Source organism: Sander lucioperca, chromosome 19, assembly GCF_008315115.2.
Source record: "Sander lucioperca isolate FBNREF2018 chromosome 19, SLUC_FBN_1.2, whole genome shotgun sequence".
Lineage (NCBI taxonomy): Eukaryota > Metazoa > Chordata > Actinopteri > Perciformes > Percidae > Sander > Sander lucioperca.
This window is the reverse complement of record NC_050191.1, coordinates 5,939,420-5,967,155: the sequence shown is the minus strand read 5'-3', so window position 1 is coordinate 5,967,155 and position 27,736 is coordinate 5,939,420. Positions and strand designations below refer to the sequence as shown.

At 39.5% G+C, this 27,736-nt stretch overlaps 1 protein-coding gene across 11 annotated transcripts in view; it reads left to right on the top strand.

The window, feature by feature from the left end:
- The first annotated feature begins 380 nt into the window (after window positions 1-380).
- LOC116061847 (serine-aspartate repeat-containing protein I-like) overlaps window positions 381-27,736 on the top strand; it is a 44,912-nt gene continuing 17,556 nt past the window's right edge. For 2 of the 11 annotated variants that reach the window (XM_035995250.1, XM_035995256.1), the window contains exons 1-15: window positions 381-1,079; window positions 8,821-9,036; window positions 12,550-12,600; window positions 14,563-14,688; window positions 14,807-14,833; window positions 16,249-16,311; window positions 16,636-16,662; window positions 18,563-19,986; window positions 20,086-21,421; window positions 22,171-22,311; window positions 25,242-25,448; window positions 25,537-25,599; window positions 25,787-25,825; window positions 26,755-26,796; window positions 26,932-27,000. In XM_035995250.1, coding sequence (XP_035851143.1) covers window positions 1,061-1,079; window positions 8,821-9,036; window positions 12,550-12,600; window positions 14,563-14,688; window positions 14,807-14,833; window positions 16,249-16,311; window positions 16,636-16,662; window positions 18,563-19,986; window positions 20,086-21,421; window positions 22,171-22,311; window positions 25,242-25,448; window positions 25,537-25,599; window positions 25,787-25,825; window positions 26,755-26,796; window positions 26,932-27,000 — 3,850 coding nt within the window. In that variant the 5' untranslated portion in view covers window positions 381-1,060. Of the gene's footprint in view, window positions 1,080-8,820; window positions 9,037-12,546; window positions 12,601-14,562; window positions 14,689-14,806; window positions 14,834-16,248; window positions 16,312-16,633; window positions 16,663-18,562; window positions 19,987-20,085; window positions 21,422-22,170; window positions 22,312-25,241; window positions 25,449-25,536; window positions 25,600-25,786; window positions 25,826-26,754; window positions 26,797-26,931; window positions 27,001-27,736 lie in introns of those variants that run through there. The other 9 variants (XM_035995249.1, XM_035995248.1, XM_035995255.1 and 6 more) reach the window with 8 other exon arrangements.

Here is a 27,736-nt window from a genome sequence, read left to right as displayed (position 1 = left end):
CTTCGAGTGTGGCCATTTGGAACAGGTATAAACACTTTTGCTTTTAGATGTGGTTGGATAACATGTCTGTCGTACGATCTAGATAGTTTGAAGCATACAGAGGCTTCAACTTTGTGTTTACTTTGTACCTTTACTGGTCGCTTACTTGCAGTGCCATGAAAACACTGCAAATTCGACTCAACTTAAAAAGTATATTTCCCGGCACTCAGCCATTCTGATCTTGCCTCTCTCTCTCCCCTTGATGACAGCTCTGCACTGAGCAGTGGAGGTCTGGAGGAGGGGGATTAGTTAACATGGGAGGTGGGGGGGGGGGTTAAGGTCACGCCTCTGGCCTAAAAAGGCGAAGCAGAATACCAGCAGCAGCGAGCCGCTCTAAGAATAACTCGGGGCCTGAGGCTCAGAAATATGGCTTGAATGTAACAATATAATTAGATTCAGACTTTAGTTTGACTAATAAAAACTAATAAGCTTGATTGATTGATATATTTAGATCTAATAGTTGTTTTAGCAGCATGAAACCACTGTCCATATACTATAATCACATTACTCCAGCAGCAACACTGACTGGTGGGATAAAGTTACCTTGAATATCTCTTCCCTCTTTCCCTTCCATCGTCCGTCAGTCCCCGCCGTTGATCTAATTCTGTCAGAGCCGGTAGAGGGAGGGGGCAGGCTGCTCTATCTACAACCATTGCTCCAACCAGTGACCACCTTAACTTGGTCTCCGTCTGTCTCCCCTGCCTCATCCACTGGGACGGAAGTCAACTCTCTTTGGACCACACCGCAATTGGACCCATGCAACTTTTTTTCGACTTCTGGAACAAGAAAGGAAAATGCACATTAAAGTACTGAGAATGGAAAAAGAGGTGTAGAGTTTCTAGAGGGGGGGTCCGGTTTTTCCACATATCCTCAGCACCAGCCACACATGAGACGTTGCTAGGTTGGAATTAAACACTGGGATTAAATCGCGCAGAGGAGTTGAGGATCTACCAAGAGTATTTGTTTTCATGGCAACTTAATCTGCACAAAGGATTTACTGTTGGAATTTTACTTTGAAACTATGACTGAAACAGTTGAAGGTAAAGTATTATCACATTAAGGATTCCATTTCAACACGTTATAAGATAAAGGAAGCTTTTCATAATGTATTTATGAAGCTCTTGCAGGGCTCCGTATGTTTTGTTTTTGCACTCTGATGTTGTGCTGTCTAGTGTGTAGAAGAATTTCATGATTGGAAGTATCTAAAAATATGACGCTATCATGTATCGGCTATTTGTAATGCAGCTTTAAGACCCCCTGTGACACTGTACAGTGTCGTATACGATCAATCAGCATCAACACTGTGCTTTTTGTTGGATGTACATCAAAGCTACTGTAGTTATACAAATATATACATATGTTTTTTTTTTTTTTTTTTTTTACATTTGTTGTGGTTTAATAATGAACTCAGACAAATAAGAGGAGGTGGAGGAGTTGTCACTTATTTTTGGTTGATTAAATGTCTTCTGACAGAGTGGGCATGTGCAGACTGTACTTGATTGGCAGCCCCATCACCTGTATGATGTCTTTTTTTAACGGAAGACACAGTTGGAAAAACCTTATATTCTCACAAGTAAATGGAGTTTACGCGAAGCTCGCGTAGTGTGTCGAGTATTCCGTCTGTAATAAAGTGTCCTGCATATTCTCCGATCTGTACCAATGTATCCCGGTGGTACACATGTGCGGTAGTTTGAATGCACATAATTGTTGTAAAAGTTTTCTGCTGAAAAGACGGAGCCTGTTTAGCGAAGCTTCGAGATGGCTGACAATCGTTTTGCTTCGGATATCTTTGTGTAAAGACGACAGTCCAACCCTTTATGGGCGGGTTGAAAACATGCGGAAGTAGCTCCTACTACTGGCTGTAGTCCATTACCTCTGGGCAAAAAATCTTCCGATGACGCAAAAATCATTGTTTTCCGTCATCGGAAGATTTTACAGAGATCTATCGTCTCAGGGGGACATGAGGGAGGGAAGCACGCTCATTAGAAATTACTACCGTGTTTCTGCTGATACAAAACTTAATGCTAAATCGGTGAAGTATCCCTTTAAAGCTGTGGTAGGCAATTTGTTTTTGGCGTCGTTGGGCTGAAATTCCATTACAATCTTTTAGCATATTGTAATTCAAGTGATCTGAAAGAAAACTAGACTTCTGCATCTCCTCTTGGCTTTGCTTTCAGGCTTTAGAAAATCCAGCCTCTGACGGAAGACTTTGGCCAATCACAGATCACTTCAGAGAGAGAAAACGTTTCTATAGGGTGTTCTGCGCATGCAACAAAGAGTGGAGATGGAGAGCAGGAAGAGGTCTCACTCTAATTCAAATCCTGGCACTTTTCTGCTTTCCAGTTACTGCAGCTTTAATCAAGATAACGAGAGATTATCCTTGAGCAAAGACTGTTTTCCTGTGATCACAATTTACATGTCATCACTGTGTTTTCTCATTAAACATGTTTTTTTTTACAAAATCCACTTATTAGGTTTTCAAACACATTGTGTAAGGTCTTCATCTGTGGATGTAGTTGGAGATGACAACTGAGAACAACATGACAACTTAACAAACTCCAGCCGCTGATGAAGACTGTGACATTTGGTTGAAAGCTCCGGGAAAAAGTTAGTGTGTGGAGAGAATGAGCTAAGAATGAAATTCCACACTCACACGTTATGCTTTCATGGTGTTTGTTTATTTCTTAAACATCTCTTTTCTCGTATAACGTGTAATTGTCTCATCATCTCAGGATTTCCAATTGTTGTCATATGATTACCTTTTAATCTCCTTATAACAAGAAAAACCAATGATGGTAAGAGGCTTATGTAGTTCATATTCTTTAATTTTTGATGTCCTGTCCTCCTCCCTCTGACGGCCATGACGCTTGAAACACATAAATATAAGAACTGATTTGAGGTAATAAAGTCCAGTTAGTTAAGTCAAGATAACAAAATCAGAAATTTTGAGATCTCAAGATAATTAATCTGTTATCTCATGATAACAGACATTACGGTTTTACTGGAGAATGGCACTTTTTATTTTGGCTTTTTGAACATTATTAACATGTTTTGTTTTATAGCCTGACTTTGCTGTGGAAATATTATATTGCTGTTACTATGGCGCTTCTTGCATTTACATTTAAAGGCCCACACAGGTGTTTTCAGTTATTCTGGCTGATTAGACCTCTTCCCAGGACTCTGTTGGTGTGTATAAACATAGATTGATTGACATCTTCCTGAGCCTCCAGTTAGCTCTGTTGCACCTGTCAGGGCAGGACACATGACATCTTTATCATTCTTATTGGTAGATACAATTTGTGAAGTAATAAATTCCCATCTATGCTCCGGCCCACCTTTATCCTGGGCAGACGTCTAATCAGCTAAAATAACTGACAACACTTGTGGGGTGTCCAGGGCCTTTAAAAGACTATTCACGTAAAAAAAGGCTTTTGAATACATAGATTCTTATGTAGTTTTTGGCAGCAAGTGTGTTTAAAAGTGATCATGGGAGTTATGACAGGTCAGTCAGGAGTGTTTACAATCCTTTTGCTATGAAAATGGTCCACACTTGGGAAAGTGAGTTGATGTCTGTGAGGCAGTATGCAAATCCAATATAAATTTCTGACTGCAAAATGGAAATGGAAAATTGTTGTTTTCCAAAAATAGATTACAAAGAATAATCTTTGGCATTTGTGACTTTTTTCTGTGTAAAGATTTCTCCACTTCCTGCCATCCAGACCAGGCTCATAGTCATTATTGCACCCTAAACAGTTTGCAGTGTCAACACTGACATTACAGCAGATGCACGACACCTATGCTATCTGGAGACATGGAAATAGTGGTTTGAATCCAGCTCCTAATCTGATTAATAGCACCACCGTGCTCAACCAGCCGGATCGTAAAGGTCTCTGCTGTGCTTAGTTCAGCTCTGTGCACTCATTAAGGAAATATTATGACAACACTTCCCTGTAATCTGACTGAACAGGCAACCACTAGCTCCTAATGACTGCTCCGAGCGGAGCTGTCATGGATACCTAGTGAGAGCAACAACACAAATGTCATCCACAGTGTGGAGACAGGTCAGCCATAAAAGGAGGAATCGTACACGGATGGCTGGTCAAATCATTTAGAGGTGGTGGTCAACAGAGCCTAAAAAGGGTTTACAAGTTATTAATGTTTTGATTCCCACTGATTATGTCCAAAAAGTGCTCACCAGATATCATCCAAAACCAAAATGAAGAGTAAACAATCTGGACATTTAGAGTTTGATATTTCTTGAGTGTAGGTGGATTTCTTGACCTGATGTTGGCACCTGAGGAAAAGTCAGTCAGTGGTTTATTGTTGTATCATTAGAAGAGAAATCGGTGAGTGGATTTTTGCATTAGTGCAGCCCAACATGACAAAAGCAGGAACATAAAAACCACAACACAATATTTCACAAGATGGCCACAGAGCAATAATTTGACCTGACAGTACATAAAAGGTCACGGGGGGCCCCTGCAATATTAATGACTGAATATTCTACTCATAACGAATTTTATGGAAATCTGATCAAGATATGTTGTGATGACCAAAGTCTTGAATGGACCAGGTGGTATTCTTAGGCAAAATGTGTGGTTTTGGTCTGATGGCAGGTTTCATAAAATGATACAGCAGCAGGTTAGGAGAAGTGGATACAAAGGATGACAGTGCAACCGGGTTGCAACATTACGTGGTCAAGTCCATCCATAAAAGCCTGGAAGAGGAAGCAGGGTGTGTAACAGGGTGTATAACCACAGCAAGACCTCAGTGAATACCGTAATTGAACTTGGAAGCCTCCATTCAGACTGGGGTCTGTTGTTTGAACTACATTTAAGTTGTAGTCTAGTTGTTAATGAGTAGGCTACAGGTTTGGAAGTAATGTGACTGTAATCTGTAAGACTTTTTTTATTCAGTAGTTTGTGGAACTTCACAACCTCTTCATTGAGACAGAGCACAGCTATGAAGAGAAAAGTCAATACAGACATGAGGAATCAGCAGAGAGAATGGGGAGACTGGGGGATCCCACAGCATCATCACACTAACCTAACAATATGTCCGTTGTTACGTGTCTTTAACTTACAGACATATGGTTAGCCTAAAACTAACATTTGGATATTTGACATAGTAACGTAATGCTTGCTGCAAATGTAACGTCGGGCATAGCGTTAGCTTACTGTCAGGAAAGACTTGCCATTCTCTCTGCTGATTCCTCACATCTGTATCCACTTTTGCCTTCATAAAAATTCAGTTTTTCGGGTCGGCAGTTTATAAAAACTTAAGTCATGGGTTATTTACTCTGTTGATATGAATATCACCACACAGCAGCTTTTAGGCATTTTTCTGTTGTTTGCTAGTAGATGCGCTCTGTCGCTACAAACAAGAGCAAACTGGCAGCTAAACTTAAATGTTTACATGTATCCACTATGAGCTAATAAACATCAATGCAGGACCAACGGTACATCATTGATGGTTGTTAGCTTAAATTGTTCGTTAGCATTACATGATAGCTGAAGAAAAAAGATGACTTTGACTTTAAATTAGATTGCACCTGTCATTATTACATACCACCAACTTAAAACATGTTTGTTTGAGTAGTACAAAACATAAAGTTATGTTTAAGTAACTCATTAACTTTAAAGCTATAGTGCGTAGTTTCTGTCGCCCACATGAGGAATTAAGTAATGACAACAAAACTGTCGGCGCGCCCACCCTCCTCCACGCAGTTGCTAGTAGCCAAGGAGGAAACAGGATTATCTTATCACTCGAGTTTCTGCATGGGAAAGTCACCGGACGCCACAATCTACTGAACATAGCCATACTGAGAAATACAGAGAGAGTTGTGTGGAGCTAATAGTCTTAATTAGCTTTGTAGCAACTCATTTGGCAATGGCTTGAATGTAACGGACCCTCATTAATATCAAAAAGTTACACACTAAAGCTTTAATTATGATTACATTAAAAATAAACAACAGTGACTGTTATTCAATAGCTTTTCCTCCCTTCCAACTATTTCTGTGCATTGCTTTATGCTGTTATGAGAACTGCTGATGTCTTATGTATTAGGTTAGAAAAATTATACAAATATCCAGCAATATTTGTTGTTTTTGTTTTAAGCTCAGTGACAACATCAGTGTTGGTCAGGGGGGAAAGGTCTTGGTGATGGTGACACTTGATAAATGTTTAAGGCATATCAAAATCTTCAGTAAGCATCCTCCCAGGAGCTGGAATATTTTTTAATAAACTTCATTGCAGTGTGGTCGGTAGTTGTCAAAATATCTTGTTCTGGACAGGCGGAAAGGCGGACATTAGCATGCTAAAGCCATCGTGCAAGCGGTTAAAAGAAGGAAAATTCATACAGCAGAGGCCATTTGGGTATTTTTTTCATCATGTTGGTCTCTGAGAAGGGTGTTTTGTACTCTTTCTAGCTATATGTCCTTGGAAAAAATCACATTTACTTACTCAAACCAGCCATCCACTGCCATGACAATCAACCCACAGTAGCCACCGGCAGGTTTTGTAATGCCGTCACTCATATTTTGAACTGACCTGTTGGAGTAAGAGTAATGAGGTTAGGCAGAGAGTGTGTGTGTGTGCATGTGTGTGTGTGTGTGTGTGTGTGTGTGTGTGTGTGTGTGTGTGTGTGTGTGCGTGTGCGTGTGTTTAGAGTGCTGCCAAGCTGTTTGAGTCAGCAGTAATGGAGCAAACCTACTGCCAACAGTGAGCTGAAGAGAGTCAACAGGTGGCCTGAGCTTCCCTAACACATCCACAGTTACTTTAGCAACTACAGTGTTCCTGATGTTACCTGACAAACCAAACCATTATCTTGCATCAGTGTTTACAGGCACAAAACGTGTTGCGTCTTACTAAATTGTATTATTGTGAACCATATAACTCTCATTGTAAAGTAAGTGAAAAAAAAAGATTGCACTCTTTCCCATTTAGTAAAGTGGCTATAATAACAAGACCATGTAAGACTGGAAGAAGCTGTTGGTAAACGTGGTCCGAAATGAAACATTTGACCGGACCATAAATGGTACTTGACCCACTTTCCACACATTTTCAGGTAGATACTTTCTCCCTTTAAAATGTGTTACCCCGTGGCATAAAATGAATATGGATTAAAGTGCTTGAAATGTACACATAGCCTACTGAAAAAGTGCTTATAGCCTACTGAGAAAACTACACTATCTAATGTATTTGCATTTATCAAAAGACAAGGCTAGTTAGTTTTAAAGAGAAAACTAACTAGCCTTGTTAGTTTTCTTGTTTTTCTAAAGCAAATTTTCTATACATTTACTGATGGGTTAATGTAATGTAGGCAGCCATTTACAGCAAAAACGGCTCTAATAAACTCACTGTACCTTACCTGCCCAGTACCAAACGGGAGACAAATACAGTTAGCAACTAAGCTAGCTTGAGAAGAAAGTGGAGCATGTAACGTTAGCAGCTAAGCTAAAGAGCCAGAAATTTTTCTCAGGAATTGGTAGAGACAAATATAGAGCTAAAATGACATATATTGGACTTACAATTCTCAAGTAGACAGCAACATGACTCCAAATTAATGCTAATGTTGGTCTGTGTCTAGTCTGTGTCTAATGAATATGTAGGCCTAAGTACAGGGGGCATCTGTTTTGCTACACGTTAGCATAGCGCTCACTGTCTGTTTAACCATTTATACAACCATTTTCTATAATTAAATTAAAAAAATACCACAAAATGCTACAAGAAACAATATCACCACTCTGCAAGAGCTAAACATAGGTTACTACAGTATACATGAATAAATAAATGAAACTATCACAAGTTTTACTTACAGTCAGTGACCAGAAAACATGAACCCCTGTTTATTGGAAGAACATTTGCACCTTATTTACAGCTAAAAACAAATCAATTACTTTTTGAAGTTACTCTCTTTGGGAGAAACATTATGGCCATAATTGGATAATCCTGGTCTGCTACAATAAGTATTAGAACATGATTTAACAATGCAGTCTCTCTAATTGTTTTGTTTTATTCTCCAGTTTGACCTTGTCGGCCCATTGCCAACCTATGCTCCTTCTCTCTCTTAATAGTTTTTTTGAATTGGTACCTGCTGATTTATTTTATTTTATCAGTTGTACTGTTGATTCTGTTGGTAAAGATCAATTTCTTGTTTCTTTCTTGTGATCAGAGAGCCCTGATTGCGACGTCAAACTATTTTTCACAGCTCAATATCACAAAGGCTCTCTTAATGTTCATAGAATTATTATGTCGGGAAAACTAAAGCAGAAACGAAAACATGAGAAGGTTGTCAGTTTGATTTAACTTTATGGTCATTTGGAGGATCTAGTTTGTGGTGCTGTTGTAATTGTATTGTGTTCATATTTAGTCTACCTTTATCGATATTAATGAACAGCTGACAACATTATAACTTTCATAAAGGGAGTATTCATTGCAGGACTGCTGTATTAGACTGCATTAGTTCAATCTGTCAATTTACAATAATGCTCTCGTGACAACTACTACTCTACTTCTAATATTAATAACGATAATCATGTTGATAATGACATTAATGGAGTAATATTTATAGGTATATATCAGGTGACACATTGTAAATAACCTGATGTCACTTCCCGGTGTTTGCACAGGGCAGCAACTAATGGCTAATAATTGTGGAAAATGTATTGATATGAAAGATTGTGTTGAGTAGTAGAATATTAGGAATTGAGAAATAAAAAGTATTCTATGAAAGGCCATATTTTATACACTGTATCTGACCACAGTTTCTTTGCTCCTCAGCGCGGTCGTCGACCACCACCACCACCATGGTCATCGACGGTAAGCATGTAGACGCCGGGTCGGCGTCTTCACGAGGACACAAGAAAACTTTTTCAGATGATCTCCACTCTACCTTCAGCTCCCCACTAGCCTGGATCTTGGTTCTGGCTCTCATCATTACATGGTCTTGTGTTTTTGTCATCATGTTTGATCTGATGGACTACAAGACCGTTTCAGGTAAGGAGAGGTTGGCTGTTTATTGCGCTTCTCTTTATTGTCCCCTCAGAAACAGATGTATTGTGGAACATTTGCCAAGCCAAGTCAGGCAGATTGTGGCTAAGTGTTGGCACACTTGGCTCTGTCCTGGCACCAAATGTGGACCTACTCTGGCTCATATATGTTTGTCAGATTGGCTCCATTTTAAGGGCTATTACTTGGGTGAAAATTAAAACAAGACTCTAGTTAGTGACATTCAAAGCAGTTTTGGGGATGATTTACCTCAATAACAGCTCAATATTTGTGTCAAGTTTTTTTTTAATCCAGGCTACCAATATGCTGTGCACATGGTGTGATTTATTGTTGTAGAGATATAATTTGGTTAGAGATTTTAAGTAGATCAGTTTTCTATGGTCAAGTGCAAATTATTGAAGCAATATAATGCATTACTGAGTTCAAAGGGCTTTTGACTGGACTTGCAGATGTAGGTTTGGTTTCAGAAGTGGCCGGGTGGGTATGTGTGTATGTGTAATATACACACACATACAGCAAACAGATGTGGTATAGAGGTAGTATAACCTTTGCACATTTCCCACATTATCTCTTCTCTCTTTAAGGGTTTAATTGGAAATCTTGTACACTCTGGCAGCATTTCTTGTAGTCTTATTGCACTGTTATCAACCTCAGCTCTGAATGCTAAAGTATAAGACGGGGTTAATGTGGTTAATGTCAAACATTGGGCTTGCAATGTTTCAGCATGGAGGGTAGGTTTTTTTGCAAAGATAGATGTGAAGAATAAAACAGTGCCAAGACGGTAGTCTACTAAGAAGGTCTTCATATGATCAGCATTGTAACATATTATCAATAATTGTTCAGTTGGATAAATTACTATTTTGCCTGCACATGTCATGTAAATGTTGTTTTGTATCTTTCCTTTTCCTCGTGTTAGCATGATTCTTTATCTTAATATTTTTTTTGCACAACACATTTAACAGGTATAAAATGTACTAATTTCCCCATGTTTCTCCGTAGAAGTGACAGTACGTAGTTGCAAGCATTGGATACATTTCTCCTCACAACATTAAAACAAACAATGCTTCCAAAACTTCATTAATTTCGGTTGTGTTCAACTCAATTTTCTAACCCTAACTTCAACATCTTTCTTAATTCCTCCTTCATTTCCTAAACTATTACACGTGATTCTCACTGTAAATCTATAAAAAAAAATCATGCAAGAAACTGGAATACCATAGCAAAACCAAAACATAGCAGTGCATACATTTCCACTAGACTATAATATTGCTAATAAGATATCATTCATATTCACAATTTCATCTTGAAACAAAGGAAAAAAGAACATGAGGACAAATCGATTGATAATAGAAATTAGGGCTGCACGATATGAGGAAGATATGCGATATGCGATAACATTGTTGAATATCGCGATAAACAGATATTAAAGTGTACTCTGTTCTGCTGCTTACAGTATTCTGCTAAAATGAAACACATTGCTTGTTGAATTTAGAACAAATGAAAAGGAAATAATTTCCAACATTCTTTTATTGAACCAACTGAACATTGAATTGAATATAAAAGGCAGCACTAAAAAAAGAATGACAGTATATTTTTTGATGTTTTGCAGCCTTTCGCGATATGGTTATCGCGCCAGTTGATATAGTTTCTCTGGAATAGTTTGGAAGACGAAATCGAATTGAGTAAAAATGTCATAGTTTAAAAAGAAATACAAAAAAGTGTTACGATTAGGGAAATGGTGGACCCAAAAATGCAGAGACAACAGGACAGTGGTGAGCTTGAGGATTTAATAAAATAAAAAGCGATACAACAAAAGGAGTCCTGAAATAGGCAGGCAAAAATGGTACCAAAAACCGTTGAAGAACCAAAAGACCAGGCATCCAAAAATAAACTTGTGCACCGAGACAAAGGGGATAGACTTACACTTACAATGATCTGACAACAGATAAAGATAGCACAGAGACTAAATACACAAGGTAACAAGGGTGAAACAAGGGACAGGTGACACGAGGGCTCAGGAACAGGTGAAACACATCAGGGTGGGGCAGACAATCACAAAGGCGGGAATACACAAGGCAGGAAGTAAAACAAGACATGACATAGGAGAAACAGACTACAAAATAAAACAGGAAACTGAAACATAAAACATACACAAGGATGAAAACAGGGTTAATGCAACAGAGAACACAAGAGACAGTAAACAACAAGGAAACGGGGAATGAATTAGCACAATAAAACAGGAAAAACTATAACAGAAAATCGCAACCATGACAAAAAGTAATTCTAGAAAGGTACAGTAAAGAGGAGGGAGGTTGTAACCCATGAGTAGAGATGTTCAAATTATTGATGGGTAGTGTATAATTTTGTACGAACTTGTTTCAGTTCTGTTCTGATCTATTTAGAAGCTAATTGTGCTTGATAAATATACCGGATGGACAGTAGCTTAAGGATGGTACATGGACAAATTATTTAATTAAGAAAATCATGGAATAGTAACTTGACCGATTAATTGATCTGCAAACGTTTTTATTTTTATTTTGATGAGATTTTCAGTTAAAGGGTTGTATGGTTGTTTATTTAAAAACAATAGATTGAAAACACTTTGAGAAGGGTATGGGCATTTCAAAAAGGGCATAGGACCAGAAAAGCATGTTGCTTCTCAGAAAAGAGAATTTTATTTAAGAATATTCATTTATTTTGCTTATTTTTATTTTTTAAATTGAAATACTTTGTGTCTTGCTTTTTAAGTATCTTGTTTATTTATTTATTTTTTTGTATGTTGTTTGAAATAAAACTATTCATTCAAAACTATTCATTTATATTGCAATGACGATAAAAAAAATTACAAAAACACTGATATGTTGTGCAGCCCTAACAGAAATATCAACATCTTTTGTTCTTTCTGACAGTAGTAATTACATTTCATGTTTGGTTATAATGTCACAGGCAGTAGTCTCTTATGTTTCATCTTAACCCTTGTGTTGTCTTCCTGTTGACCATGAACTTGTTGTCTTTCCGGGTAAAAATTGAAAATGAACTTTTCACTTTTTTCAACGTTTTAAAAAAAAAAATTCATGGTCAATAAACTTAATGTATGTGACATTATACCTTAATTTTTTTTTAATTATTCTGACTGATAGCCAAGATCAGAGGGTTTTTTTTTTAAACTTTTTTTTCAAATGCTATAAATTGAATAAAACACCCAATATTCAATGAACGAATTTTACCTGTGAAGAACTTTGTATGGGTTCCATACAACATGCATCCATGCGTCCAAGTTATTTTTGGGCATTTTGGTTGAAAGAAACCTACATATCTGATAGAAATAAAGTTTAAAACGGGTCACATTTGACCCGAGGACAACACAAGGGTTAATAGTCATCATGCCATCACAGAAACACTTTCATTTCCCTCCCTCTGCCCCTCCCCTCTCCTCTTTCTGCTTCACCACTCTGTGCTAAAGTTCTTTGCTTATTGCCGCTGTGTTTCTCATCCAACCAGGTCGCCCACCTCCTCTCGTCAGGAAAGTTTTAAAGGATTCAGGCCGTAGAGGCAAGGCACCTTATATGCTACTAACACCTCAGACCAGAAGCTTTTGTTCTAAAAACTACTAATTACCTAACATTGAATGCTAATATTAGCTATCAATGTTAGAAGGTCCTTCACTGAGCACAGTACCAGCGGCTTTATTTCTGCATCTCTGTCTGATTCTGACTGAGCATTTTAATCAGATACATGATGTGATGAATGGAGTTTAGTTTGTGTAGTAGAAATATTTAGGATGTGTATTTTTTCTTTAGCATGTTTGTCTCCTATTTTGTATGTCGCCTCTATTGTGTGTAAAGAGAGAGAAAAAAAAAGGTTTAAATACGTGAAAAACCAACATTTTGATTCCAACCAGGAAATAAATAAAAACATTTAGAATATTTGCTTCAGGTGAGCTTGACTTACCAAAGCCGTCCGTGAAGATGTCTTGTCGGAAAAATGTATGTATGACATGCCAATTCGTATGCATTATTAGCGTGTTATCAAGACGCATACTCACTTTTTAGTGTGTTTATCAACGCTGTTTGGCCTCCATTGACTTACATTACCTTGCAATTGCGTGTGAATTGACGCCGTAGCGAGTAGTATGAAAGGGCGAAAATCTGCGTAGGGAGGTTGGTCGTGGTGGAGGATGGATAAAACACAGGAGAGCGGGGATCGTGTCCCGCGTCACATTTCCTTTGTGTCCCACGTGTGACATTTCGTTTCCACGTTTGTTTTTTTCCCAAACCCAGCCGGTTATTCTTTTCCTAAACCCAAGCCGTGTGTCACGTTTCCTAAACCCAACCCCGTTCTTCTTTTTCTAAACCCAACCGTAGCTTCACGATAACACCTAGCCTCGCGATAACACTCCACGTGGCTTTAGAAAGTGGCGTGTATGTTTACGCTGTGACGTTGCAGACTGCCGTCCGCTGTATACAGTGTAGACATACACGCGGATAGCTCAAAATGCGTACAGGTAACAGTGGCGTGTATGTTTACGCGAAGTCATGATGTCATGTTGCATCATCATAGGACAAGCAACATGACAAAACATATCTGCAGGCAGGCAGCAAAAGTCAACAGGCAGTCAGCAGTCTAATGTGCACATCTGGTCAATAAGCCAGTTCTTCAGCTGACCAGTAAAAGAACGATAAGTATTTTTTTTTCTATATTTCTCTGTTTGCTTTTTGTGTAGATCTTGTTGCATTCAGGGCTTGGTAAATTATGAAACATGCTAAATTCTTATCTGTGGACAACCTAGTTTAGGTTCATTAATGAACAAATGCACTTGATACAGAGATACTATGCATTACATAATGTCTAAATAAGAAGAAAAAATATTTAGTTTCTTTCCTTTTTCACCAACTTGTGTCTACAATGATTTAGATCTGTTCAACTACCCTGATTCAAAATGAACCATGTTTCAAAAGTGTTTGCGCTGGAAACCCCGGTCCTCCTTCATCAAACTGTCTTGGAAACAAGTTCATACATACATACACAACTACTGGGAGACTCAGTCTGTTTAACTTGAAGCCAAAATCCCCACTGTAGAAGTGACATTAAAACTTAAATGTGATGAGAAAAACCAATATTCTCATACGTTTAAAAGCATGATTAGAACCCATGAGTAAAAAGTTGATGAAAGAGGATCAACGTGATCTTTTGAAATGCTTTTTGCACAGCAATAATGTAGAAGGCCTTTTGATGTGGTTAAACTGGACGATGGGTGAAGCCTGGTGCTAATAGAATATTGATCAATTCCTGAAATCCAGAAGTTCAGCTCCTGTAACCCCACCACAGTTTAACCATTCACTCTATGTTTTCTGACAATTCCTCAATGCAGAGGGATATCTGCATTGAGGAAATGTATGAGTAAAAGTTCAGAATTGGATATGTTTGGCTTGGTCAAAAAGAACAAGGAAAACAACTTCAAATCAGACTAGATTGAGTAACTGAATGAGTGTATCCGTGTCCCTGCTCCACCAGGAGGCCTCACCAAGATCGGCTCAGACCCCATGAAGGTGGTGAACGATGTCATGGACGAATCGACAAACGTGATGAGTGCGATTTTAAGCTTTGTTGCCAACCTGGTTGCTCCTGAAGACGACGAAGGTACAGGCAATCTCAACAACAAACATCCAATAAAGCTACAAAAAGCTGAGCTATTACATGGTTTGATTAAATGATGACATTACAGTGCTTTTACTCATTCTCCTCTCCTCTCTCCTAGTAACTCTATCTGCAGTGAGAAAAAAAGGTTTGTATTGAAGCAATTTTTTATGTATTTCCTGTTGCAGTTATCTTTCTGCTGCAGATAAAGAGATGAAAAAGCCTTGCTCGCTGCTATGAATGTCTTCTTCATGCTGCAATGCATTACACGTGCTGTTCTTTATACGCATAAAAACAGCTCATGAAGCCATACTGCTGTTTTAAAGGAGCAGTGTGTAGGATTTAGAGGGATTGATTGGCAGAAATGGAATATAAAATTCATAATTAAGAATCGTGTTTTCGTTAGTGTATAATCACCTGAAAATAAGCATTGTTCATTTTGTTAGCTTAGAATGAGTTTTTCATATCTACATAGGGAGCGGGTCTTCTACTACAGACCCCGCCATGTTGCTTTGTTATGAATCCCACTGCTTTCCTTGGCAAGACACGCCCTGCGTAGCATTTAAGGGTTAGGATTGGCCAGGCATCTATGCTGGCACGTTCAGGTCCTGTCCCCTGACCAACCGGTCAATGCCTAAACTCAACCATCTGCCCAACCACTAAGTTGCTAAGCAGGTTGGGTCTTGCCAAGAAATTCATAATAACGCCACTATGTTGCGCCACCATCTTTCTACATTAGCCCAGAGCGGACAAACCAAACTCTGGCTCTTTTGCGTATTCAGCTGGTTGCAATCTGCAACCTCATCGCTAGATGCCACTAAATCCTACACACTGCTCCTTTAAGTTTAGTTTAGTTTATTTGTACATTCAATTCATGGATGAACATTCTTAAAGGTCCCATATTATAGAAAGTGAGATTTCCTGTTTTTTCTATTATGAAGCATGTCGAGGTGCTACATACATACTGTGAAAGCATCAAACCGCTCAATCCACAGAGAAATGCACACAGTCCGTATTCAGAAATTGTGCCTTTAAATGAGCCGTAAGGACTTCCGTACATTTGCAATGTTACAACTATACTATATATAGGCAGGAAGCCGCTGCAGTGCTGTTACAGTCATTCCCCGGCTGCATCGACGGTGCAAAGACGCAGAGAGCACAGATGCGAAAGACCCGGAAATGCTGACCAATCAGAGCAAACTGGGAGGGGGGTCTTAAAGAGACAGACACTAAAACGGAGCGTTTCAGACAGAGGGTGAATACAGGTATATTTAGACAGACAGTATAAGAAATGTAAAGAAAGAAAAAAGAGAAAAAAAATAGAAAATAAGTATATAATTATTAAGTTTAGTGAACATTAAAGGATGTACACATATTCTTGCAGAAACCCAAAACACAAGTATGAACCTGAAAATGAGCATGATGTGGGATCTTTAAGATGGATAATGATGCTACTGCAGGAACGTTCTACTTTCATAGACATAAAAATAAATCAAACTTGGGACTGAAAGGATTGTTATTATGGAGTCTCAAGCTGACTTTATGTATTAAACCATCTTAAAGATTCAAGATGGTTGGAGGAAGAGGAGAAAGAGAATATGGAGGTGAAGATTAAAAAAGCAAAAGGTATTTTATGATTACTATTTTTTTACGAACGTGTGGATTAACTCTAGATGGATATAATCAATCCTGTCCCCCACCCTTTTAACAGTAATGGAGGCAGTAATTCAATAGTCAAAGGTATGTGTTGTTTATTATTTTTCTGCCCCGATAACTTTTCTTAAAAGAAGCTTGTCTGTTTTTCACTAACTTCAAATGATAACTGCTTCCACAGAGCTACTAATCTTCTAAAACTGACCTTTACTTTATGTGTATTGGCATCCAAACAGTGACATGTTTGATCCAGTTTAATCTGTAGTTATGTTGCTGATTTCCGTTTCTGTGTTCTAGGAGAATTTCTACCCTCCCGAAGTAAAGGTATGTAGCTTGTTTTAATTTTTATTTATTTTTTTACCTGTAATAGGTAGATTGGATGCTCATTTTCTTTTCAAAGCTAACTTCACGAACTAAGCTATTACACTTTGGAGATTACTTCACCAGAATCTGCAGCTCCCCTTGGCTTTGCAGAGCTTTACAGAGCTTTATAGGGAGTTTTCATCTCATCACTCGGGTTTACACTGGCTGCTGACGCGATTGACTGCGCACCGGGCAAGTGCTGCCTGACTCCTTTTCGGCACCCATGTTAAGCAATTGTGAAAAAACTACTGTGCATATTCAGTGGGCCGCATCTCAAGAAAGTAAACCCAGAAGCTTAGGAACGTTTTGGTGTATGCGCCAGATGAACAATTATGAGGTGACGTTTAGGCCATTTATCAAGAATGCATGCACATACTCCACTTTTTCTCACACACACACACACACACACACACACACACACACACACACACACACACAAAAAGCATGAACATACACCACTATTTCTCGCACACGCATAAAAAGCATGCACATACACCACTTTCACCTTGCACACACTACTTTTTCTCCCAACATGTCTGTGTGCAAGCTATAAAGATGTCTCAGTGCAAGCTATTACGTTATCTGTGTGTGAACTAAAAAGAAGTGTGTGCAAGCTAATATGCAAATGAAGGTGGTTCACTCCCAGCCCCCTGTAATCTACATTTCAAATTGTCCCTAGGGAAGACATTGAACCATAAATTGCTCCTGACACTGCCCCATACGTGTGTGTGAATGAGAGTTGCTTTAGATAAAGCATCAGCTAAGTGTAATGTAGGCTAATATATTATTTTCACTTTTTATCTACAGTCCTTATTTCCTATTGGTTTATGCTCAGTCATAACCTACAGTTATGACTGAGAGTAGAGGCCGCCCCACAGTACAGAATCACTGCACAACAGATCAGTCATTGTCTGGCTATTGGCATGAACTGACAAAGAATGGCATCACGCCTTGGCTTAAGCTGTCATACTTTGTACAAACACCAACAATACCTTGGCATTCAACCCCTTGAATATACAACTATGTCAAATGAGAACCTGAACAGGGTAATATTGGTCATGCTCCAGCATACTCCCAATGCTAGAGAATTATATGTTCTTGGAAGGCTTATAAATGTCCTTATTTTCTGTTGGCATGGGGAACAATGAGGAAATAGCAGAGTTCAGCTTGCACACACTTTCTTTTTAGCTTGCACAAAGACAACTTTTTTAACTTGCACACAGACAACTTTGTTGGAGAAAAAGTTACGTGATGCATGTGTGTGTGTGTGTGAGGTAAAAGTGGAGTATGTGCATGCATTCTTGATATATGGCCTAAATGGCCTCTCATAGCCTATGCTGTACAATACACTTTTGGTTGGAGTTATTCCACAACTGTTGCATATTTATTAGTTCAGTAATTATTAATTCATTGCTTACAATGTTGATATTTGAGCAAAGTTTCATGTTGTGTCAAGCCTTCTTAGTGTTTTAAAAATAGCTATTTTGAGGCTAGCATAAAAGTGCTTCTAGCACTCCCATTCAAAAGGCCATTTGACCGAAAAACGAAAATACGGTACATCTTAAAATTGGCGCTTCCGTCCTAAATATGCTTTTAAACTAGAGTTTGACTCGGGTACATTCACAAAAAGACCCTAGGTTGCATTTTGGCGAGAGTTACGCTTTAAGGTGCTCATTCATGTCCCCACTTCAGGGTAATTTGTAGTACAGGGGACAGTTGTGAGAGTAAAAGTGAAGTATCTCTCAGGGTTGTATGAACCCCAAGAAAGTGTGCAACAGTTTTATTGATTTGTTTGATGTTTATGTTATAAAAGAACATAATTACACTGATAATTAGAATAACATTAACATGTTTCATACAGTTGTAGGGATGCAAGCAAAGGCGATACCACCAGTGATTGAAGTTGTGGAGGAGTTAGAAGAAGAGGTGGGAGAGGAGGAGGAAGAAGAAGAGGTGGGAGAGGAGGAGGGAGAAGAGGGAGATGAAGTGGAGGCTATTGGCGAGGAAGAGGAGGACGAAGAACTAGAGGAGGAAGAGTATGAAGAGGAGTATGAAGAGGATTATGAAGAGGAGTACAATGAGGCATATGAAAAATATTATGAGGAGGAGGAAGCTGAAGGAGAGGAGTTGGAAGGAGTGGAAGAGGAGGAAGAAGAAGAAGAAGAAGAAGAAGAAGAAGAAGAAGAAGAAGAAGAAGAAGAGGAGGGAGCAGAAGCCATGGATGAAGAGGAGGAAGAGGAGGAGGAAGAAGAGGAGGGGGCAGAAGCTGCGGATGAGGAGGAGGAGGAGGAGGAAGAAGAGGAGGAGGGGGCAGAAGCTGTGGATGAGGAGGAAGAAGAAGAGGAGGAGGCAGAAACTGTGGCAGCGGAAGAGGAGGAAGAAGAGGAGGGGGCAGAAACTGCGGATAAGGAGGTGGAGGAAGAAGAAGAGGAGGAGGCAGAAACTGCGGATAAGGAGGTGGAGGAAGAAGAGGAGGAAGAAGAAGAGGAGGGGGCAGAAACTGCGGATAAGGAGGTGGAGGAAGAAGAGGAGGAAGAAGAGGAGGGGGCAGAAACTGCGGATAAGGAGGTGGAGGAAGAAGAGGAGGAAGAAGAAGAGGAGGGGGCAGAAGCTGTGGCAGCAGAGGAGGAGAAGGGAGAGGAAGAAGGACAAAGAGAGGAAGAGCAGGAGGGAGAAGGACTTGAAGCAGCTGCTGATGAAGAGGAGGATGAGCAGGTGAAGGTAGCTGCAGAGGTGGCGCGAGATGAGGATGAAGACGAAGAAGAGGAGAAGAAACCTGAAGCAGCTGCAGCTGAGATTGATGAAGATGATGATGAAGAAGAAGTGAAAGAGGAAGCAGCAGAAGAAGAGGGTGACAAAGATGATGATGATGAGGAGGAAGAAGAGGAGGCAGATGCTGCTGATGAAGATGATGCAGTAGAGTCTGAGCCTGCAGCCGCTGATGCCGAGGATGATGATGATGATGAAGAGAAGGCAGATGCTGCTGATGAAGATGATGCAGTAGAGTCTGAGCCTGCAGCCGCTGATGCTGAGGATGATGATGATGATAATGAGGAAGAAGAAGAGAAGGCAGATGCTGCTGACGAAGATGATGTAGAAGAGACCGAACCTGCCGCCGCTGATGCCGAGGATGATGATGATGATGAAGATGATGCAGTAGAGTCTGAGCCTGCAGCCGCTGATGCTGAGGATGATGATGATGATAATGAGGAAGAAGAAGAGAAGGCAGATGCTGCTGACGAAGATGATGTAGAAGAGACCGAACCTGCCGCCGCTGATGCCGAGGATGATGATGATGATGAAGATGATGCAGTAGAGTCTGAGCCTGCAGCCGCTGATGCCGAGGATGATGATGATGATGATGATGATGATGATGATGATGATGATGATGATGATGAAGAGAAGGAAGATGCTGCTGATGAAGATGATGCAGTAGAGCCTGAGCCTGCAGCCGCTGATACTGAGGATGGTGATGATGAGGAGGAAGAAGAGAAGGCAGATGCTGCTGCTGACGAAGATGATGTAGAAGAGACTGAGCCTGCAGCCGCTGATGCCGAGGATGATGATGATGAAGATGATGCAGTAGAGTCTGAGCCCGAGGATGGAGATGCCAAGGATGATGATGAAGTTTCTCCTGAACCTATCTCCACTTCTGAGGATGAAGAGTCGGCGGTGTCTCCTGATTCTGAGTCGGACGCACCTGTTGACGTCATAGACAGTGACGATGGAGATGACGAAAAAGACAAAGACGACGAAGATGAAACAGACGAAGACGAAGACGACGACACCAGTAACGACGCAGTCATTGACTCCTCAGAAGTCAGTGAATCTGCACTCCTTTCCAGCGAGGAGGAGGAGAAAGAGAAGGACGATGACGACGATGAAGACGACAGATTAGCGGAGGGTGTCGAGACGTCCGACAGCGACGGCGTTGTTGCAGAAGACAGCGACGACGACCTGGAGCTTGATCTTCCTCCTCTTCCTGCTGGAAGTGAGGACGACGAAGAGGAGGAAGATCACAAACTTGCTGAGGAGGAAGATCTTTCTGCTTTACCTTTTGTCGAGGACGACGACGATGAACACCTGGACGAAGACGTCAAAGTTGCCGAAGAGACTGATGAGGAGGATGATGATGATGATGATGGTCTGGACCAATCAGACGAGGACATCTCCGTTGCCTCCTCTGATCACTTTGCAGACGATGAAGACGACGAGGACGACAGTGACCTGAAAGACGAAGAACTCAAACTCGACAAAGACGTCCTCGCAGACCTCGACGATGAAGATGACAAACCCGATGATGTCATTGAAGAAGACATCCATGACGACGACGACAAAGTGGAGGAGGAGGAGGAAGTCAACGCTTCTTCCTTTGAGAGTACAGACAGCGGAGTCTTAGGCGATGAAGATGATGACGACGACATTGCTCTTGAAACTGATGAAGAGACGGTCTTCAGCAGTGACATCTCCTATGACTCAACCGACGATGACGACGATGAAGATGATGGCGTTATTGACACCAGCTCGTTTGAGCTCACCTTCGATCAGGAAGAAGAAAAAGAAACGGTTGTTGACGCGGTAAAAGATGATGATGATGATGATGATGATGATGATGAAGTCACATCAGAGTCCTTACCTAGTGAGGATGAAGAAGACGATGATGAAGATGATGAAGATAAAGAGGATGATGATGATGACGTTGACGACGTCTTGCTAGCAGGTATAGTCAAGCATTATTGATAACTTTCATTTTGACTTATATTACAGGACTCCACAGCCAGAGAAAAATGCTTGTTTCTGATTGGTCTGGCAGCAGGTGTACATTTAAATTATAATAATATAATATGATAATGTCAATTCAATTTCATTCAGTTTATATAAGAAGGGGACAGTGCAAATTAATAAAACACATAATTATGTTTAGGTTATAAATGCCAGAATTAGCCAAAAAGCTATTTTTCATTTGCAGTCCCCTGGCCTGGATGTTAAAAAAATACTTTTAAAAGATAATGTCAACAGTTGAATTATACTTACAGTATATTCATGATATATCAAAGCAAAAAATATAAAAAGGAGAAAAGTAGATGTGGATGATTGGTGTACTATTTTGTACATATTTATTATCTATCAATTTTATAAGATATATATGTCTTTTTATTCTATTTTATGGTGCCTTTTTTTTTTTATACATCAGATGGAAATACATCAGCAATAATATTATAATGCTAGTAATAGTAACTCATAATAACTATTTCTTCAGGATAAATCTGACTTAAAAATGTATAAAGAAAGAAATACATTTTATTGCTGTGGTGCATTTCAATCTTTTGATTTAGTTGTCTTTTCCTTGTAACATCACTCTAGATCTCTAACGTTCCTATCCCAAAATGTTGCCCAGTATATCTCAATTAATGTAAAAGTCATTTTTGTACACAGGCTGTGTAATTATACTACACTGTGTGTTTGTAGCTACCACTGCAGCAGCGTTCACTGTCCAGGAGGAGGCAGTAAAGACTGAGGCAGACACCGACGAGGACGAGGACGAGGACGAGGACATCAAACAGGCTGCTGATGAAGATAAGACTGAAGAGGCTGAAGCAGAAACAGTTGGTGGGTGTCACACATCCATTATACATTTGGTGGGTGTCACACATCCATTATACCTGCTGTGTTTTACACACTGCTCAACACCACAAGCTTATCAGAACTCATTTGTCACGTCATAAAACTGTTTCTCTTTTTTGAAAACTGTTAAGGTAGGCAGTGCATCATTTTAGCTGAAGTTAAGTGTGTACATTAAATATTCAGTGTTTTTAAAGGAAATATGAAGCTACTAATAATAGTACAATTGACACAATTTCTTATATAATAGCAGCAAAACAGTTGTTACAAAACAAAAAAAGTATTTGCTACATACATTTAAAGGTCACATATTATGCTTTTCTGTGTTTTCTGTCATATCTATAATGTTATAATCAGGGTTCAAAATTAGCACCATTTACCAGCCAAATGCTGGTAAAATATGCAATTGGCTGGTAGATTTGCTTCACTCACCAGCCAAAAAACAATGGTAATCCTTTGAGTGACTGGTAAAATTTGAACATTCACTAGCCATTTGGCTGGTGGACGAAAAAGTTAATTTTGAACCCTGGTTATAATGTTGGATTTTCATGTTAAACGTGGCCAAAACTTTCAAATAATGAGGTAAACGTATTTTAGACAAATCCCTGTGAACTAAAACTTTCAGATTTCCAACTATTCTGAACACTCCGGTTTCAACAGTTTTTTCTACTCTCGGCTAAGTCTTACGCAACTCTAAGCCGGCCTGCTATGATTGGTCATCTGCTCCAAGTAGGCAGGACTGGAGTGTTTTTTTTTTTTTTATTTAAGCCACTGCGGTGTTAACATTGTCCCATGTAACTACATGCTAACGGCAGTAAACAATGGCACCTTGGCTGCCAGTGTCATTAAATTCTCCCCAATTCCGGGTCACATTAGTCCTGAAACATTTTCTGTTAGTAGTATTTGGTTTAAAAGCCTTTATTTGTGACGGTAGAAATTGCTTCTATATTCTTTTAGTGTCAACTGCTAACTAAAGTAGCAATATGGCTAACGGCAATAAACAATGTCATCTTGGCTGCCAATGTTGTTAAATTCTCCCCAGTTTCGGGTTGCATTACTGCTGAAACGTCCGATTGGGTAGTTTTTGGTTCAGAAGTCAGTATCTGTGATTTTTGACGGTAGAAAGTGCTGCTTTGTTCCACTACAATCTAACGTTAGCATACTGCTAACTATTAAGTAGCTACATGCTAACGCGACATAGCTGTAATCTCGGCCAATGCTGGTCATTTCTGCTGCATTTCTGCATTACTGCTGGGACATGTCCGGTTGTGTAATATTTGGTTTAGAAGCCTTTATTGGTGATTTTTCACGGTACAAAGTCCTGCTATATACTCCGTTGCAGTAACTCTAGCTTCAACTAGTGAAACACGGAGCGGAGGGCTTTGGACATTCCAGGAGGCGCGCTGGCCAATCAGAGCAAACGGGGAGTTTTTTTTAACATTAAAGCATGTAAACATGTTCTAGGACAAAATAGAATTACATAGTTGTACACAATTAAATAGTTGCCCTTTAAGTCAAACACCATTCTTGTGTGGTCCTGTCCGTTTCATGCACTGTCATGCATAACACCTTTTGTAAAAAAAACTATTGCGAAGTCTCTCTAGTTTCACACATAACTTATTTAGCAAATTACATCTCTGAGGTTTCTTTACTTTACTTCATTGGCGATTTTAGACCCTTTTTAGGGGGGCTCAAGCCAATGCAGCTTATTGGACAAAACAATCAAATTAGTGCAAATAAATACAATAAAATGAAATATAAGCCAACATAATTGCAATAATTGCATATGTTTTTCTTAATTGTAATGCTAGGTGTTTTTTTCACCGCACTGCTGTAATTTATCCTTCATATGTATATTGCATATACATTTACATTTATTACGAACAGAATACAAACTATTACACTATTCTGTTACACCAAATGTATTATCTAAAGGCCATCAGATCTTTTTTCATTGCTGTTTTTCTCATCCAACACCTTCCTGATATGTGATAATGTGCAGCACTTTAAAACTTTTTGTTGCACTTCACACATATTTTAGATTTGTCTTCAATTAACTGAACCTGCAGCAGCTTGTCCCGTTTGAAGAGAAGGATGAACATGTGAACAGTAAACCCCAGATTAGTGTCATATGACAAATAAGTACAAACCACACATGTCAACATGTCAAACTAAACCTTCACTGTTGTCCATTCACAAGTCTATAACAATATTACGCTGTCCTCACTAAAAGGTTGTTGCAGGCAACATATTCATCAGCTATACAGCTAGCTTAACATTATATTCTCCAGCATTATATTCTCCAAGGAACAGGCAGGTTGTTGTGTTTGGCAGGATTTCATTAAGGAAAATATCACTTTTTTGAAAAACTGCGAAAAAGAACAACACAGTAAGTATCTTTGCAAGTACCAAATATCTCTCGTACATTAGTAGAGAATTACTGATATAAATCAACATAAACAGGTGCTTAAAATGATGTATTGTAATCTGTAAATATCATTTACACAAGCACCAATGCTTTAACGACCAATGATTGAATGCATCCATATGTAGTTGACAATAAACTAAACATCCTCAAACATACTGTACTCAAACCAAATAAATATTAACATAAACATGTTAATATAACTGTAAATAGTGGATAACTTACGGATGAAGCCGGTTGGTGGACTTTAAGGCACAGGATTAAGCGGATTCGTACACTGTGATGCTCCCACTATGAAGCCATGGGAAAAAGGAACTTCCTAAACATTACTTCCTACTCCTATTCTCATTAACTGTTACCTCACTTCCTCTTTAGTGCAGCTACTTACAATCACCAGTAGGGGGTGGAAAAGGACACACAAAAGAAACCACTACAAGAATGTAATCAGTCACATCACAAATGAAAACCTAAATGGTGCTGCTTTCCCCCTCAGTCACCAGTCAGCCTGCTGCTCTTGAAGAGGAAGAGGAGGATGAGGGGGAAGATGAAGCGCCAACAGCTGAACTGAAGAAAACTGTAGACGAGCCTGAAGATAAAAAAGAGGAGGAGTACGACGAAGACGACGACGAGAAGGCGACGGTGGATGTGATCAAGCCTGTGCCTGAACCTGCGGAAGAAGCACCAAAGACTGAACCCACAGGTCAGAGAGCGGAGATTATTACAGCGGTTGTACCACATTTAAATGTAAGGATACACTGTAACTTCACCTGTATGCGTTGTGGTTTCAGTGTGTCCCTGTATGCACTCTGCAAAGGCCACAGAGTCAGCCACTGAGACTGCAGAGAAAAAAGGTTGGAGATACTCCACTATGTTCATTTATCGTCTTCACAAAAACAACTTGCATTTAGTTTCAAAGAAGTAGGGAAACTTTAGACTCATATGCTTTTTTGTTTGAGTTCTGCCGCTGCAGATGTACTTCTGTTTAATCTTCCAGTTCTCCAGCTTTAAGTGATCATTATCTCATGTTTGTGTCTTCAGATGCTCCAAGAAGAGTTTCAGCTGTACGAAGGAAAAAAGGTACGGATAACAATTTAAAGTTTTGACTAAAGAGATTCCCATTGAAGTCACCACACAAAACTTCTCAGCTCTTTACGTCCAAAAACCTATGAAGCGAATGTATGATAACAAAGTTGATGTTTAGTGTTATTCTATAAGATAAAACTAAACATTGATTGACGAAGCAGGTTGGAGGCCAGATTGCGAATAAATACTACATTAGAGGCAGAATTCAGGAAATCTCTAACCCTCTAAAATGTGAAATCAGGGTGATGGCAGGTTAAAGGTGCCCTGCCACACGTATTTCATTACTTTCATTACTTTGTGGTAAAGTTCTTCCATGGACTCTGTAACATTTTTTTGTGGAAAAAATGCCTTGGTTACCTTGTTTCAAGCCATTCTAGCGTGGTATAGAAAGGAAGACACAGCTCGATTTGTGCCAGTTCTCATTACTATTCAATGAGCTAAGCTGCTTGACTCTGATTGGCTAACAGCTAGCCAATGAGAGCCTGGCTATCAGCATCCTTTACCCAGTGCAACTGGGCGAGCTCATGAATAGTAATGAGCTCAGGCAACACCACGTCAGACTGACCGGCTTTTGTAATTGGCCGGATTTCTCCGCTTATTTCTTTTCAGTGGCTAGAGCTGACAGGAGGTAGCAGTTCATTTTCACATTCACGACATAACACACACACACACATATGGACCTAACATATTTCAAAAAATAAGTAAAAATGGTTTTGTGTGGCAGGGCACCTTTAACAAGGGACTGTGTTTTGGTCATTTTGCTAACAAAGGGGATGGCATCTCCCCTCAAAATCACCTTAACTGACTATAACATGAAGCTAGTGATAACTCTAATGGCGCAATGTGCAGCATAGCCAAGTAAAGGGTTATGGTTATTTGTATTGTTTGTGATTTTAATAACTGTTTTATTTATTTATTTTAAGAGCGTGAAGGTGAAAAGACTGATGAAAAGCCAATGAAGAAAGGTAAAACTGAACACTGAAACATACCATCTTTATACCTTGTTTGTCTCGTAAACGTAATAAGTGTAATAGGTTATCCCTTTTAATAGTTCTCATTGTGATGAAATGAATTAAATGATGTGCAAGTGTTGCATCCAGGTCTGCCCAGAATTGTAAAACTGGAGCCACAAACCAGGCGGATCAGGAAACTTCCTGCTCCTTTCAGAGGTACTTACACTTACTATGGGCATATAATTAAGCTTAGCCATGTCAAGGCCGAGTTCAAAAAAGTTTGAGTCCAAGTCAGGAGTCCAAATTAGAGACAGTCAATACCGAGACAGAAAAAAAAGAATCCTCTTCAAGACCACTCACTTAACTGTTCATACTTTATGTGATGCATGAACTTACTTTAGAACGAAAGCATTTAGTGCTGACCTTTGTCAAGACCAACTAGAATATTTGGCGAGTCCAATGCCCAAGTCCGAGTCAAGTCCGAGTCCAAACACCAACGAGTCAGAAACGAGTCCGAGACAACAGAAAAGCATCCGGACTCAAGTACAACAGCCCTGGTTTCTGCATGGTGCTCCCTGTTTCAGCTTAGCATGCTGCTTGGCTGGTCCAGGGAGCATTATCAAGAGCGGAGCTATCAATTCAATTCAATTCAATTTTATTTATAGTATCAATTCATAACAAGAGTTATCTCAAGACATTTTACAGATAGAGTAGGTCTAGACCACACTCAATAATTTACAAAGACCCAACCATTCCAGTAATTCCCCCAAGAGCATGCATTTAGTGCGACAGTGGCGAGGAAAAACTCCCTGGACAGACCCAGGCTCTTGGTAGTCGGTGTCTGGCGGTGATATGAACAATGGCAATAATAGTCACAATAAAGATAATGGAACAACTGTATGACTAGAAATAGTAGTTGTAGTAGTTCATGGCGTAGCAGGGCAGTGCAGGG